Here is a 17,065-nt window from a genome sequence, read left to right as displayed (position 1 = left end):
GGTCTTCTGCTGCTGTGGAAGCTTTTCAAGAGTTGAAGCGTCGTTTTTCTTCTGCCCCTGTGTTGTGTCAACCAGATGTTTCGCTTCCGTTCCAGGTCGAGGTTGATGCTTCTGAGATTGGAGCAGGGGCTGTTTTGTCGCAGAGAAGTTCTGATTGCTCGGTGATGAAACCGTGCGCCTTCTTTTCCAGGAAGTTTTCACTTGCTGAGCGAAATTATGATGTGGGCAATCGAGAGTTGCTGGCCATGAAGTGGGCATTCGAGGAGTGGCGTCAGTGGCGTAGGAAGGGGGGTGCGGGGGGGGCGGTCCGCCCCGGGCGGCACAATGCTGGGGGCGGCCGGCGCTGCAGAAGAAGATTAAAAAAAAAAAAAAAAAAAAAAGACGCCCCTTTAAATGTTCGGGCGGCGCCGTCCGCCGCCACGACCAGGGCCATCTCCCCCCACCCCCGGGTCCCGCCCCCGCCCCCGCCCCCCGCTCTATACTCACCTCTCCTGGTTCCTGCGGCGCCGGCAGCTGCAGCCTCCTCTGACTCTGCGACGTCTCAGAGCAGAGGGCGCGATGACGTCACTACTGTGCGCGCCGCTCTGCCTCTCTGTCCTGAGCGTCGCAGAGCCGGAGAGACGCTGACTGCACCGGACCTGCGCTGGGAACGGGAGAGGTGAGGATTTTACTTTTTTTTTTTTCTTTATTTCTGACTGTCTGGGGCTGGGGCAATGCTGGACACACTGGGGCAATACTGGAGACCATGGGGCAGATTGCTGGACACACTGGGGCAATGCTGGAGACCATGGGGCAGAATGCTGGACACACTGGGGCAATACAGGAGACCATGGGGCAGATTGCTGGACACACTGAGGCAATACAGGAGACTATGGGGCAGATTGCTGGACACACTGGGGCAATACAGGAGACCATGGGGCAGATTGCTGGACACACTGGGGCAATACAGGAGACCATGGGGCAGATTGCTGGACACACTGGGGCAATACAGGAGACTATGGGGCAGATTGCTGGACACACTGGGGCAATACTGGAGACCATGGGGCAGAATGCTGGACACACTGGGGCAATACTGGAGACCATGGGGCAGAATGCTGGACACACTGGAGCAATACTGGAGACCATGGGGCAGAATGCTGGACACACTGGGGCAATACTGGAGACCATGGGGCAGATTGCTGGACACACCGGGGCAATACTGGAGACCATGGGGCAGAATGCTGGACACACTGGGGCAATACAGGAGACCATGGGGCAGATTGCTGGACACACTGGGGCAATACTGGAGACCATGGGGCAGAATGCTGGACACACTGGGGCAATACTGGAGACCATGGGGCAGAATGCTGGACACACTGGAGCAATACTGGAGACCATGGGGCAGAATGCTGGACACACTGGGGCAATACTGGAGACCATGGGGCAGATTGCTGGACACACCGGGGCAATACTGGAGACCATGGGGCAGAATGCTGGACACACTGGGGCAATACTGGAGACCATAGGGCAGAATGCTGGACACACTGGGGCAATACTGGAGACCATGGGGCAGAATGCTGGACACACTGGGGCAATACTGGAGACCATGGGGCAGAATGCTGGACACACTGGGGCAGTACAGGAGACTATGGGGCAGAATGCTGGACACTCTGAATACTGGAGACCATGGGGCAGATCTCAGGACACATTGAGGCAATGCTGGAGACCCTGGGGCAGACTTCTGGACATACTGGGGCAATACTGGAGACCATGGGGCAGATTGCTGGACACACCGGGGCAATACTGGAGACCATGGGGCAGAATGCTGGACACACTGGGGCAATACAGGAGACCATGGGGCAGATTGCTGGACACACTGGGGCAATACTGGAGACCATGGGGCAGAATGCTGGACACACTGGGGCAGTACAGGAGACTATGGGGCAGAATGCTGGACACACTGGGGCAATACTGGAGACCCTGGGGCAGATTGCTGGACACACTGGGGCAATACTGGAGACCCTGGGGCAGATTTCTGGACACATTGAGGCAATGCTGGAGACCCTGGGGCAGACTTCTGGACACACTGGGGCAATGCTGGACACTGGGGCAGATTGCTGGACACACTGGGGGTAATATACTGGACACACTGGGGCAATGCTGGACACTGGGGCAGACTGCTGGACACACTGGGGAAAGGCTGGACACTGGGGCAGATTGCTGGACACACTGAGGGCAGATTGCTGGACACACTGGGGGTAATATGCTGGACATACTGGGGCAGATTGCTGGACACACTGGGGGTAATATGCTGGACACACTGGGGCAGATTGCTGGACAACATGGGGGTAATATGCTGGACACACTGGGGCAGATTGCTGGACAACATGGGGGTAATATGCTGGACACACTGGGGGCAGGACTTGAGGCATGGGCAGAATGTAGATACGGGGCATGATTGGAGACACGGGGCAGGATTGGATCATGGGGCAGGACGGATACGATGGAGGCTGGTGGGGCAGGATGGGGAGATCATATGGGGTAGAATGGCTACTCATGAGGGCAGGATACGACAACATATGGCTGGAGCCAGGAATGAGATAAACGGGGCCAGGGTGGGGAATATTATTACCATAGGGGATAATTAAGGGATATTGTTACTGCAGTGATGTATTTATTTTATTTTTTGAGTATACTGTTTTAAATGGGGGGGCGGTCCTGTTACTGTGCAGAGTGACACTATATCACCTTTTTTTCTTCATGTGGTGTAATGTAGAAGTTGTGAAAAATTAAGTAATGTGTTCTGCAAGCGGAGCTCGAGATAACTGTGTTATTTCCTGCAGAAACGAGTCCTGGCTGGAAGGAATGATGGCGGTCTGTGCTGGATAAAAGATGAAGGACTTCACCTAGAGACGTCACTGGTGAGTCAGTGTTACCTATACACTGACACTATACACTGTATACTATATAGAGGTCCTGTGTATAATGTCACCAGTGATCTCTGTATTACCTCTACACAGACACTGCATACTAAGTACAGATCTCCTGTGAATACTGGCACTTATGGTGATAGTATTGTGGTTTTTTTTTTTATTACTGATCAGTATTGTAGTATTCAGTCACTATGTGGTGGTAATATGTGGTCTGGAAATGGTGCGGTGGTATTTGTCCCTTGTATGTAGTATTATTCGGTCACTATGTGGCCTGGTCATGGTGTGGTGGTATTAAGTCACAGGTGTGGCATGTGGGGGTGACACCATTAGGCCCAGTTTCAGTTCTACAAAACAGGAAAACCATTTTTGGTAACCTTTGTGTGTATTGAGCTGGGGGGGGGGGGGGGGGGGCGCCAAACTCGGGAACAGCCCCGGGCGGCAAAAGCTCTAGCTACGCCTCTGAGTGGCGTCATTGGCTTGAAGGAGCTAAGCATCGCGTGGTGGTCTTGACTGATCATAAGAACTTGACTTATCTCGAGTCCGCCAAGCGGTTGAATCCTAGACAAGCTCGTTGGTCGTTTTTTTTTGCCCGTTTTGACTTTGTGATTTCATATCTTCCGGGCTCTAAAAATGTGAAGGCGGATGCTCTGTCTAGGAGTTTTGTGCCCGACTCTCCGGGTGTATCTGAGCCGGTGGGTATCCTCAAAGAGGGAGTAATTGTGTCTGCCATCTCCCCTGATTTGCGGCGGGTGCTGCAAAAATTTCAGACTGATAAACCTGATCGTTGCCCAGCGGAGAAACTGTTTGTCCCTGATAGGTGGACGAATAGAGTTATCTCTGAGGTTCATTGTTCGGTGTTGGCTGGTCATCCGGGAATCTTTGGTACCAGAGAGTTAGTGGCTAGATCCTTTTGGTGGCCATCTCTGTCGCGGGATGTGCGTACTTTTGTGCAGTCCTGTGGGATTTGTGCTCGGGCTAAGCCCTGCTGTTCTCGTGCCAGTGGGTTGCTTTTGCCCTTGCCAGTCCCGAAGAGACCTTGGACACATATCGCTATGGATTTTATTTCAGATCTTCCCGTCTCTCAAAAGATGTCAGTCATTTGGGTGGTCTGTGATCGCTTCTCTAAGATGGTCCATTTGGTACCCTTGTCTAAATTGCCTTCCTCCTCTGATTTGGTGCCATTGTTTTTCCAGCATGTGGTTCGTTTACATGGCATTCCAGAGAATATCGTTTCTGACAGAGGTTCCCAGTTTGTTTTGAGGTTTTGGCGAGCCTTTTGTGGTAGGATGGGCATTGACTTGTCTTTTTCCTCGGCTTTCCATCCTCAGACTAATGGCCAGACCGAACGAACCAATCAGACCTTGGAAACATATCTGAGATGCTTTGTTTCTGCTGATCAGGATGACTGGGTGTCCTTTTTGCCTTTGGCTGAGTTCGCCCTTAATAATCGGGCCAGCTTGGCTACCTTGGTTTCACCGTTTTTCTGAAACTCTGGGTTCCATCCTCGTTTCTCTTCAGGGCAGGTTGAGTCTTCGGACTGTCCTGGTGTGGATACTGTGGTGGACAGGTTGCAGCAGATTTGGACTCATGTAGTGGACAATTTGACCTTGTCCCAGGAGAAAGCTCAACGTTTCGCTAATCGCAGACGCTGTGTGGGTCCCCGACTTCGGGTTGGGGACTTGGTTTGGTTATCTTCTCGTCATATTCCTATGAAGGTTTCCTCTCCTAAGTTTAAACCTTGTTTTATTGGTCCGTATAGGATTTCTGAGGTTCTTAATCCTGTGTCTTTTCGTCTGACCCTTCCAGATTCTTTTTCCATACATAACGTATTCCATAGGTCATTGTTGCGGAGATACGTGGCACCCGTGGTTCCATCTGTTGATCCTTCTGCCCCGGTTTTGGTGGAGGGGGAGTTGGAGTATATTGTGGAGAAGATTTTGGATTCTCGTGTTTCTAGACGGAAACTCCAGTATCTGGTTAAGTGGAAGGGTTATGCTCAGGAAGATAATTCCTGGGTCTTTGCCTCTGATGTCCATGCTCCCGATCTTGTTCGTGCCTTTCATATGGCTCATCCTGGTCGTCCTGGGAGCTCTGGTGAGGGTTCGGTGACCCCTCCTCAAGGGGGGGGGGTACTGTTGTGAATTCTGTGGCAGAGCTCCCTCTTGTGGTCACAAGTGGTACTTCGGCTGATTCTCTCTGTGAGTTTCCGTTGGTGGAGGAAAGTGGTACTGCGGCTTCTGAGTTTCCTTCCTCAGGTGATATGGTGAAGTCGTTAGGTGTTGCTCTATTTAACTCCACCTAGTGCTTTGATCCTGGCCTTCAGTCAAAGTTCTAGTATTGGACCTGTCTCCTCCTGGATCGTTCCTGTGGCCTGCTGCTCTGCATAGCTAAGTTATTCTTTGCTATTTGTTTGCTGTTTTTTTTCTGTCCAGCTTGTCTATTGGTTTTTTCCTGCTTGCTGGAAGCTCTGGGACGCAGAGGGTGTACCTCCGTGCCGTTAGTTCGGTACGGAGGGTCTTTTTGCCTCCTTTGCGTGGTTTTTGTAGGGTTTTGTGTTGACCGCAAAGTTACCTTTCCTATCCTCGCTCTGTTCAGAAAGTTGGGCCTCGCTTTGCTAAATCTATTTCATCTCTACGTTTGTCTTTTCATCTTAACTCACAGTCATTATATGTGGGGGGCTGCCTTTTCCTTTGGGGATATTTCTCTGAGGCAAGGTAGGCTTATTTTCTATCTTCAGGCTAGCTAGTTTCTCAGGCCGTGCCGAGTTGCATAGGGAGCGTTAGGCGCAATCCACGGCTGCCTTTAGTGTGGTTGGAGAGGATTAGGGATTGCGGTCAACAGAGTTCCCACGTCTCAGAGCTCGTTCTTGTTTTTTGGGTTATTGCCGGGTCACTGTATGTGCGCTGACCTCTATGTCCATTGTGGTACTGAATTACCTTTCATAACACATAGCTCCCCCTGGTGGACTGGAGTGTGAAATGTGTTGTGTGTTGGTGTTACCTGGTAAAAAGATCTCCTTTATTGCCTCCAAACGCAACATCACTCCCCCTAGAGGGAAAAGACATTACTGCAACGACCAGGACCCTGGGGCGCTGCACTATCTCTTGCCCGCTCGTGCCACTTACACGTAAAGAACATCTCTAGAATCCGTCCTTTTCTCACTATGGAAACAACAAAAACCCTCACTGTCGCCCTGCTCCTCTCCCGTCTGGACTACTGTAACACTCTATTAATTGGCCTCCCCCTTACTCGACTTTCCCCTCTCCAGTCCATCCTTAATGCAGCAGCCAGGGTGGTCCATCTGGCTAATCATTACTCGGACGCGTCCGCTCTTCGCCAGTCATTACACTGGCTGCCCATTCATTACAGGATACAATTCAAAGTACTTGTTCTCACCCACAAAGCTCCCCACAGTGCGGCACCCCCATACATCTCCTCGCTCATTTCTGTCTATTGGCCTAGCCAACTGCTGCACTCTGCAGATGAATTTCGACTAACCTCTGCACTAATCCGTACCTCCCACTCCCGACTCCAAGACTTCTCCCGTGCTGCGCCAATCCTCTGGAATGCTCTACCTCAAGATATTAGGACCATCCACAACTTGCATAGTTTTAGGCGCTCGCTCAAAACACATTTGTTCAGAGCAGCCTATCACGTTCCCTAATCAGTCATTTTATGTTTGTGTGTGTGTGTGTAGCCCATTCACTACTTCCATCTATCCCCCACCCCCTGAAGATGGCTGGACCATCATTGTGCATACATCATTGTAAATACACACCTGTGCTTTGTATCTCCCCCACCTCAGTGTAGATTGTAAGCTCTCACGAGCAGGGGCGGCTTATTGTGCTTGAATTATTGTATTGTTAACGTTGCAATTTATGACTGCTGTGTTTGAAACTGTTAAGCTGTAAAGCGCTGCGGAATATGTTGGAGCTACAGTTAGGGCCAGAAATATTTGGACAGTGACACAAGTTTTGTTATTTTAGCTGTTTACAAAAACATGTTCAGAAATACAATTATATATATAATATGGGCTGAAAGTGCACACTCCCAGCTGCAATATGATGATAGTTTCCACATCCAAATCGGAGAAAGGGTTTAGGAATCATAGCTCTGTAATGCATAGCGTCCTCTTTTTCAAGGGACCAAAAGTAATTGGACAATGGACTCTAAGGGCTGCAATTAACTCTGAAGGCGTCTCCCTCGTTAACCTGTAATCAATGAAGTAGTTAAAAGGTCAGGGGTGGATTCCAGGTGTGTGGTTTTGCATTTGGAAGCTGTTGCTGTGAGCAGACAACATGCGGTCAAAGGAACTCTCAATTGAGGTGAAGCAGAACATCCTGAGGCTGAAAAAAAAGAAAAAAATCCATCAGAGAGATAGCAGACATGCTTGGAGTAGCAAAATCAACAGTTGGGTACATTCTGAGAAAAAAGGAATTGACTGGTGAGCTTGGGAACTCAAAAAGGCCTGGGCGTCCACGGATGACAACAGTGGTGGATGATCGCCGCATACTTAATTTGGTGAAGAAGAACCCGTTCACAACATCAACTGAAGTCCAGAACACTCTCAGTGAAGTAGGTGTATCTGTCTCTAAGTCAACAGTAAAGAGAAGACTCCATGACAGTAAATACATAGGGTTCACATCTAGATGCAAACCATTCATCAATACCAAAAATAGACAGGCCAGAGTTAAATTTGCAGAAAAACACCTCAAGAAGCCAGCTCAGTTCTGGAAAAGTATTCTATGGACAGATGAGACAAAGATCAACCTGTACCAGAATGATGGGAAGAAAAAAGTTTGCAGAAGAAAGGGAACGGGACATGATCCAAGGCACACCACATCCTCTGTAAAACATGGTGGAGGCAACGTGATGGCATGGGCATGCATGGCTTTCAATGGCACTGGGTCACTTGTGTTTATTGATGACATAAGAGCAGACAAGAGTAGCCGGATGAATTCTGAAGTGTACCGGGATATACTTTCAGCCCAGATTCAGCGAAATGCTGCAAAGTTGATTGGACGGCGCTTCATAGTACAGATGGACAATGACCCCAAGCATACATCCAAAGCTACCCAGGAGTTCATGAGTGCCAAAAAGTGGAACATTCTGCAATGGCCAAGTCAATCTCCAGATCTAAACCCAATTGAGCATGCATTTCACTTGCTCAAATCCAGACTTAAGACGGAAAGACCCACAAACAAGCAAGACCTGAAGGCTGCGGCTGTAAAGGCCTGGCAAAGCATTAAGAAGGAGGAAACCCAGCGTTTGGTGATGTCCATGGGTTCCAGACTTAAGGCAGTGATTGCCTCCAAAGGATTTGCAACAAAATATTGAAAGTAAAAATATTTTGTTTGGGTTATGTTTATTTGTCCAATTACTTTTGACCTCCTAAAATGTGGAGTGTTTGTAAAGAAATGTGTACAATTCCTACATTTTCTATCAGATATTTTTGTTCAACCCTTCAAATTAAACGTTACAATCTGCACTTGAATTCTGTTGTAGAGGTTTCATTTCAAATCCAATGTGGTGGCATGCAGAGCCCAACTCGCGAAAATTGTGTCACTGTCCAAATATTTCTGGCCCTAACTGTATATAAATAAAGATTATTATTATTTATTATTATAAGATTCTGTCTGCAGCCACCACTAGGGGGAGCTCCCTGCATACAGAGATACATGATAAGATCCTGTCTGCAGTCACCACTAGGGGGAGCTCCCTGCATACAGAGATACATGATAAGATCCTGTCTGCAGTCACCACTAGGGGGAGCTCCCTGTATACAGAGATACATGATAAGATCCTGTCTGCAGTCACCACTAGGGGGAGCTCCCTGTATACAGAGATACATGATAAGATCCTGTCTGCAGCCACCACTAGGAGGAGCTCCCTATGTACAGAGATAGATGATAAGATCCTGTCTGCAGCCACCACTAGGGGGAGCTCCTTGTATACAGAGATACATGATAAGATCCTGTCTGCAGCCACCACTAGGGGGAGCTCCCTGTATACAGAGATACATGATAAGATCCTGTCTGCAGCCACCACTAGGGGGAGCTCCCTGTATACAGAGATAAATGATAAGATCCTGTCTGCAGTCACCACTAGGGGGAGCTCCCTGTATACAGAGATACATGATAAGATCCTGTCTGCAGCCACCACTAGGGGGAGCTCCCTGTATACAGATACATGATAAGATCCTGTCTGCAGTTACCACTAGGGGGAGCTCCCTGTATACAGAGATACATGATAAGATCCTTCCTGCAGCCACCACTAGGGGAAGCTCCCTGTCTACAGAGATGCATGATAAGATCCTGTCTGCAGCCACCACTAGGGGGAGCTCCCTGTATACAGAGATACATGATAAGATCCTGTCTGCAGTCACCACTAGGGGGAGCTCCCTGTATACAGAGATACATGATAAGATGCTGTCTGCAGCCACCACTAGTGGGAGCTCCCCGTATACAGAGATACATGATAAGATGCTGTCTGCAGCCACCACTAGGGGGAGCTCCCTGTATGCAGAGATTCAGGATAAGATCCTGTCTGCAGTCACCACTAGGGGGAGCTCCCTGCATACAGAGATTCAGGATAAGATCCTGTCTGCAGTCACCACTAGGGGGAGCTCCCTGCATACAGAGATTCAGGATAAGATCCTGTCTGCAGTCACCACTAGGGGTAGCTCCCTGTATACAGAGATACATGATAAGATCCTGTCTGCAGTCACCACTAGGGGGAGCTCCCTGTATACAGAGATACATGATAAGATCCTGTCTGCAGCCACCACTAGGGGGAGCTCCCTGTATACAGAGATAGATGATAAGATCCTGTCTGCAGCCACCACTAGGGGGAGCTCCCTGTATACAGAGATACATGATAAGATCCTGTCTGCAGCCACCACTAGGGGGAGCTCCCTGTATACAGAGATAAATGATAAGATCCTGTCTGCAGTCACCACTAGGGGGAGCTCCCTGTATACAGAGATACATGATAAGATCCTGTCTGCAGCCACCACTAGGGGGAGCTCCCTGTATACAGAGATACACGATAAGATTCTGTCTGCATCCACCACTAGGGGGAGCTCCCTGTATACAGAGATAAATGATAAGATTCTGTCTGCAGTCACCACTAGGGGGAGCTCCCTGTATACAGAGATACATGATAAGATCCTGTCTGCAGTTACCACTAGGGAGAGCTCCCTGTATACAGAGATACATGATAATATCCTTCCTGCAGCCTCCACTAGGGGAAGCTCCCTGTCTACAGAGATGCATGATAAGATCCTGTCTGCAGCCACCACTTGGGGGAGCTCCCTGTATACAGAGATAAATGATAAGATCCTGTCTGCAGTCACCACTAGGGGGAGCTCCCTGTATACAGAGATACATAAGATCCTGTCTGCAGCCACCACTAGGGGGAGCTCCCTGTATACAGAGATACATGATAAGATCCTGTCTGCAGTCACCACTAGGGGGAGCTCCCTGTATACAGAGATACATGATAAGATCCTGTCTGCAGCCACCACTAGGGGGAGCTCCCTGTATACAGATACATGATAATATCCTTCCTGCAGCCACCACTAGGGGAAGCTCCCTGTATACAGAGATACATGATAAGATCCTGTCTGCAGCCACCACTAGGAGGAGCTCCCTGTATAGAGAGATACATGATAATATCCTTCCTGCAGCCTCCACTAGGGGAAGCTCCCTGTCTACAGAGATACATGATAAGATCCTGTCTGCAGCCACCACTAGGAGGAGCTCCCTGTATAGAGAGATACATGATAATATCCTTCCTGCAGCCACCACTAGGGGAAGCTCCCTGTATACAGAGATACATGATAAGATCCTGTCTGCAGCCACCACTAGGAGGAGCTCCCTGTATAGAGAGATACATGATAATATCCTTCCTGCAGCCACCACTAGGGGGAGCTCCCTGTATACAGAGATACATGATAAGATCCTGTCTGCAGCCACCACTAGGAGGAGCTCCCTGTATAGAGAGATACATGATAATATCCTTCCTGCAGCCTCCACTAGGGGAAGCTCCCTGTCTACAGAGATACATGATAAGATCCTGTCTGCAGCCACCACTAGGGGGAGCTCCCTGTATACAGATACATGATAAGATCCTGTCTGCAGTTACCACTAGGGAGAGCTCCCTGTATACAGAGATACATGATAAGATCCTGTCTGCTGCCACCACTAGGGGGAGCTCCCTGTATACAGAGATACATGATAAGATCCTGTCTGCAGTCACCACTAGGGGGAGCTCCCTGTATACAGAGATGCATGATAAGATCCTGTCTGCAGCCACCACTAGGGGGAGCTCCCTGTATACAGAGATGCATGATAAGATCCTGTCTGCAGCCACCACTAGGGGGAGCTCCCTGTATACGCAGATACATTGCAAGGTCCTGTCTGCTGCCACCACTAGGGGGAGCTCCCTGTATACAGAGATACATGATAAGATCCTGTCTGCAGTCACCACTAGGGGGAGCTCCCTGTATACAGAGATACATGATAAGGTCCTGTCTGCAGTCACCACTAGGGGGAGCTCCCTTTATACAGAGATACATGATAAGATCCTGTCTGCAGCCACCACTAGGGGGAGCTCCCTGTATACAGAGATACATGATAAGATCCTGTCTGCAGCCACCACTAGGGGGAGCTCCCTGTATACAGAGATACATGATAAGATCCTGTCTGCAGCTACCTCTAGGGGGAGCTCCCTGTATACAGAGATACTTGATAAGATCCTGTCTGCAGCCACCACTTGTAGATTGTAGGCTCTTGGGGGCAGCAGCCTCATTTCTCCTGTTGCAGTGATGATTTTTATTACTCATGTTCTCTCTTGAGCAGTAGTGGCCCCTGTGTAGGATCAGTATATGGGCCCTTTACAGTCCGATAGCTCAACCTATTGTCTCCTTCCCCATAATCCTGTAGAATGTAAGCCCGCAAGGGCAGGGTCCTCGCCCCTCTGTATCAGTCCGTCATTGTTAGTTTGTTTACTGTATGTGATATTTGTAACTTGTATGTAACCCCTTTCTCATGTACAGCACCATGGAATCAATGGTGCTATATAAATAAATAATAATAATAATAATTATAGTGCGGGCCTTTTTTTCTGTCTCTGACAGATGCTGCTCTGGAGGTGGATGTGGCCCCTTACTTCTCAGGCCTCTGTGTGCAGCTGCACATGTTGTGTCCGTCCTTGCTCTGGACTTTAAGGAGCTGCGGCATATGTTGGTGCTATATAAAGATAATTATGAAGATCCCAAGTTCTTACCTGTGCAGGCGCAGTACCTGTTTTCAGCCACTAGAGGGCTCTTGCTCTTCTTTTCTCCTTCCAGCTGTTCCCTCCAGGAGATTGACAGCCCCTGCTACACAGATATGTAAATGTAAAGTGCTATGGGGGAATTTGATTGGCTAGGCTTGGGATCCCCACACCTAAGAGGGCGTTGCCAGGCATATTGCCTTGTTAAAGGGCAGAGTGCTCCTATGAGCCCTCAGTAGAAGCGCAGGCTGCGACCCTGCAAACAGCAACCAGGGGCTGGGGAGGCAAAGCTGCCGGCAAATGCTGTCAGTATATGCTGTCCTAAAAGAGCAGAGCATGCTGCAGGGCATGCAAGACAGCAGGCGGAGCATGCAACACAGCAGAGCATGCAGCTGAGCTGAGGGACCTGCACGCACAGAAACACGCTGCCCTGCAAACTTCACGAAAGGCAACTTTCCTAATCAAGAGACAGATCCTGCAGCACCCTCATCTGACAGCCTGGAACCCTACCAGCAGAGCAAAGCATGCAACAGACCTGAGGTTCAGCTTTAGCCACTGAAAACCCAACAGCAGCCCTTCTCTGATCATCTGAACTTCACGGCAACCCTCCTCTGATCATCTTGACTTTTTGGCAACCATCCTCTGATCATCTGGACTTTGCGGCAACCATCCTCAGATCATCTGGACTTTGCGGCAACCCTCCTCAGATCATCTGGACTTTGCGGCAACCCTTGTCTGATCTTCTGGACTTTGCGGCAACCCTCCTCTGATCATCTGGATTTTACGGCAACCCTTCTCTGATCATCTGGACTTTGCAGCACCCTCATCTCATTATTGGGATCCTACCGCACCCCTAATTCTCTTACCTGGACTTTGCAGTATCCTTATCTCATTGCATCCTCCATAAGCACAGAGGGGCTGGGGGCTGCGACTGGAGTGTATTAGCCAGCTGCTGACAGATCCCACGAGAAGGCTCATCCTCCTGCAGGCTGTAGGGTACAGACACACCATCTAGGGGGCGTGGAGCTCCTAAATTGTAAGCAGTGACAGTGACAACTCTTATATGGACTGAGATGGCCTCTGATCTGGCTATGAGTGCAGAGTTGCCCAACAGCCCTCTTGCCATTGAGTACGTCAACGATTTCGATCTAATGAAATTTGAGGTCAAGAAGGAACCCCCAGAAGCTGAGAGGTTCTGCCACCGGCTGCCACCCGGATCATTGTCTTCTACTCCAATCAGCACCCCTTGTTCTTCGGTGCCCTCCTCGCCCAGCTTCGGCGCCCCAAGCCCTGGAGCACAACCCAACGTGAACCCCAACAACCCCAACGCTGCCAATAAGCCCCAACTGGAGGACCTGTACTGGATGTCTAATTATCAGCACCACATCAACCCCGAAGCCCTCAACTTGACTCCTGAAGATGCCGTGGAGGCTTTGATAGGAAACCCACACCACCACCACCACCAAGGCTATGATGGCTTCAGGGGCCAGCACTACCCAGGGGATGAGATGGCACCATCCAGTCACCATCACCAGGTCCATCATCATCTGCACAACCACAACCATCACCATCTAAGGCTGGAAGAAAGGTTCTCTGATGAGCAGCTGGTCAGCATGTCTGTGAGAGAACTTAACCGGCAGCTCAGGGGCTTCAGCAAGGAAGAAGTCATACGTCTAAAGCAGAAGAGAAGGACCTTAAAGAACAGGGGCTATGCCCAGTCCTGCAGGTACAAGAGAGTGCAGCAAAGGCACATCCTGGAGACGGAGAAGTGCCAGCTCCAGAATCAAGTAGAACAACTCAAACAAGAGGTGTCCCGACTGGCCAAGGAGAGGGATCTATACAAAGACAAATACGAGAAGCTGGCCAGCAGAAGCTTTACCGCCAGAGAGTCCCCACAAACATCCAACCCTGGCAAAGGCTCGGCCGACTTCTTCATGTGATCTCGGTGCCCCTCACCGCCCAGACACCCTGTACATAGAGGTAAAGAACTTGTAGTCAAATACAGTAAATTCTACATTATTTATCGACTGTACCCAGCACTGCATTTAATCCACCACCACCTTATACCGGGACAGATAGAAGTCTTCGAGAGATTTCCAAGCCCCGATGTGTCCGCTCACGTCTTACATAGACTTGTACATAGGAGGGAACCGAGATGGACATTTTTTTTTAGGGAGGAGGGGGTGCGTTATGCCCCCTCTATCACTGGACTGCTTTTTGAGCCAGAACTGAAGTCTTAATTTTTGTCAAAGTTGTGTGTCAGACCCAAGTCCAAACCGTGTAGAGCAATACCAGGAGATAGGGCGTCACTGAAGAAGAAGAGCCCAACGTGACCCTTCAGGACTGGGGAAGACGCATCCTACGTGACACCAGTGAAGGAACTCAATTTCTATGGGTATTGATACAAAAACTAGACTTTTTAGCAAAATCCTGCATGCAGGTCATGTACGGCAACGTGAGGTCCCCTTTTCTACTAGACAAGGATGCATGACGATGTAGATTGTACCATTCGTTTGTCTTCATTTCCTTTTTCTCCTTCTGCTTGTTTACTCCCCGGGTTCACAAACCTTTATTTTTGTTTGTTTTTCTTTTTTTCTTTCTTTGAGAAAACTGTGCATCTTGTAAATGATCCAGACACTCGAAAGTCTTAACTACCTTCCTTGGACTCATTATTTTAAATGCCAGTCGGGAAACAAACATAATAATGAAAAAAAAAAATGTACAAAAACAACATGGGACAACATTTTCCACAATCTCACTTAATATTTATTTTAATCTTAAGATATCCAAAAAGAAAAAAAAAATTGTGATAAGCGTATGAACAAATTTTATTCCCTTCGTCTCCTTTTTCCTTGTCTATATTTTATTATTTAAATTGAACCTGAGCCAGACAGAGTATATTATTATTATTATTATTATTATTATTATTATTATTATCATTATTTATGGTGTCCACTTGTACAGAATTGTAGAACTTAGTTCATTTTACGCCTTTTTTTCTTTCTTCTATTCTGAGCCTATATTTTGCTTGTTGGTTTAAATGACTAATCAAAAAAAATTCTGTAAAAAAACACAACAAAACAAAACAAAAAAAAAATGAAAACATAAAAGTCTTAAGAAAAGTTTGTATGTAATTTAGCATGCAAATAATATTTAAATGATTAAGTCAATCAACGTGGATGAGTTGAAAGCTTAATGCACTATATAGAGGAATCCATGGGAGACGTCATATCGTTGTTTTATAGAGATTTACATAAATGATCTATGCTGTTACAAGGTTCAGTCATAATCGTACATTCTAAGAGACCCCACTGGGGCGATAGAGTAATATATTCATGAAATATTGGGGCTGCTTTTTATTCTATGCACCGGTCTTATTTATAAAAAAAAAAAAAAAAAGTAATAATAATAATTAAAAAATGACCCTTGGGAAACAAATGTTATTTAAATCCTTTATGCGAATGTGAAAATTATTTCTGCAAACAAAAAAAAAAAAGATAAAAAATGAAAAAAAAAAAATAATTATGAAAAACAATGCTTAATGTCAAAGTGTAGAAAAACAAAGAAAGTGTCCTGTATCAGCAGTTGAAGAAGTTGGTGACATTTTTAAAAGAATTCCTGATGGATATTGAGCCATGAATTGTGCATTTCTGAAGCCTGAGTTTTGACAACTTGGAGTTTTTTAATGTTTCATCGATAAAAATTAAAAAAAAAAATGATAATTTAATTTTAGCCAAGTCCATTTTTTTTTTGTATATTCTGCACTCGATAAAACAGGTCAAACTGTGGAAATGTTCTGAAATAAAAGAAACCGAAAAGTCTTAAAGATAAATCTTGAGTTTTCACATTTTATTTGGTCTTAAAGATACAACATAACAAGTGACAATATTTACAATATTTACCAAAAGTTCCACATTGTTTCTTGTTTAAATTCTTTCATTTTGACGATGAACATTTTAATTTCGGTCTTGAGTTTCTGCGCAGGAGAGAATGTTTGTTTGATTGATTGTTTGGAGAGTTTGGGAGATGAAATATTTTCTTGATTTCATCTTTTTGTTGTATTTTTTTTTCTTTTGTGTTTAATCTATATTTTATTGGAAATTTATTTTTACAATTTCCAGCTTCACAGACACACGGGATAAGCACACGTTCACATCATTACATCCCTTTCTCTCGATTTATTTGCCAGATTTGGTTTTAATTTAATTCTATTTGGTAAATTAGAATATTGGAAACAAATTAGAAAATATTAGAAAAGCAAAATAAATAAAAACCTTTAAAAGAAAGTGAAAATGAACCCGAGGTTTACGCCGCAGAGTCGGTGCGCCCTGAAGAATTCTCTGTGATTATCAGGCAGCTGCCTCCGCGATTTATTACAGTTTCCGTGGTAATTAGAACAGAATCTAATTGTACAATTCTATAAAAAATAAACAAAATAGAATAAAACTAAACAAGGCGCTCGGAATGTGGAGATTTCTCCATAACATCTTCTCAATATTATACAGTTTCCCAGTTTGGGACATTTGTGTATATAAACTTTTTGAGCAAAATTTAACTTTTTTTGTTGTTGCAAAAACAAAATGAAATGATAGTAATATATATATATATATATATATATATATATATATATATATATATACACAGCCTTCGGTCAGGGACGTACGGGGTCCCTCTGGCTGCGACACGAATATATAGGAAATACCGCAGGACGGGTTTGGACCAATTCACAGAATCCTTTTTTTCTAATTATTTTGTGATTTTTTTTTTTTGTTTCTTTTTTTTATTTATCTACTTAAATCTTACTTAAAAAAAAAGTTTTACCATGAAAATCAAAAGAACAAAAACTTGTTTTTTTCCCCCATAAACTAATTATATGA

The 17,065-nt window shown here is 46.6% G+C and overlaps 1 protein-coding gene across 1 annotated transcript; it reads left to right on the top strand.

Moving 5' to 3' along the window:
* The first annotated feature begins 12,441 nt into the window (after positions 1 to 12,441).
* On the top strand, positions 12,442 to 16,020 carry MAFA (MAF bZIP transcription factor A). Its single transcript, XM_069732014.1, has one exon. The coding sequence runs from the start codon at positions 13,262 to 13,264 to the stop codon at positions 14,126 to 14,128; it is 867 nt and encodes a 288-aa protein (XP_069588115.1). The 5' UTR covers positions 12,442 to 13,261; the 3' UTR covers positions 14,129 to 16,020.
* Positions 16,021 to 17,065: the final 1,045 nt, after the last annotated feature.

This window comes from Ranitomeya imitator, chromosome 6, assembly GCF_032444005.1.
Source record: "Ranitomeya imitator isolate aRanImi1 chromosome 6, aRanImi1.pri, whole genome shotgun sequence".
NCBI lineage: Eukaryota > Metazoa > Chordata > Amphibia > Anura > Dendrobatidae > Ranitomeya > Ranitomeya imitator.
This window is presented reverse-complemented; position numbering and strand designations above follow the sequence as displayed.

What these genes read in the sequence shown, in the direction of transcription:
- MAFA (XM_069732014.1), top strand. Translation starts at nt 13,262, where the DNA reads ATGGCCTCTGATCTGGCTATGAGTGCAGAGTTGCCCAACAGCCCTCTT.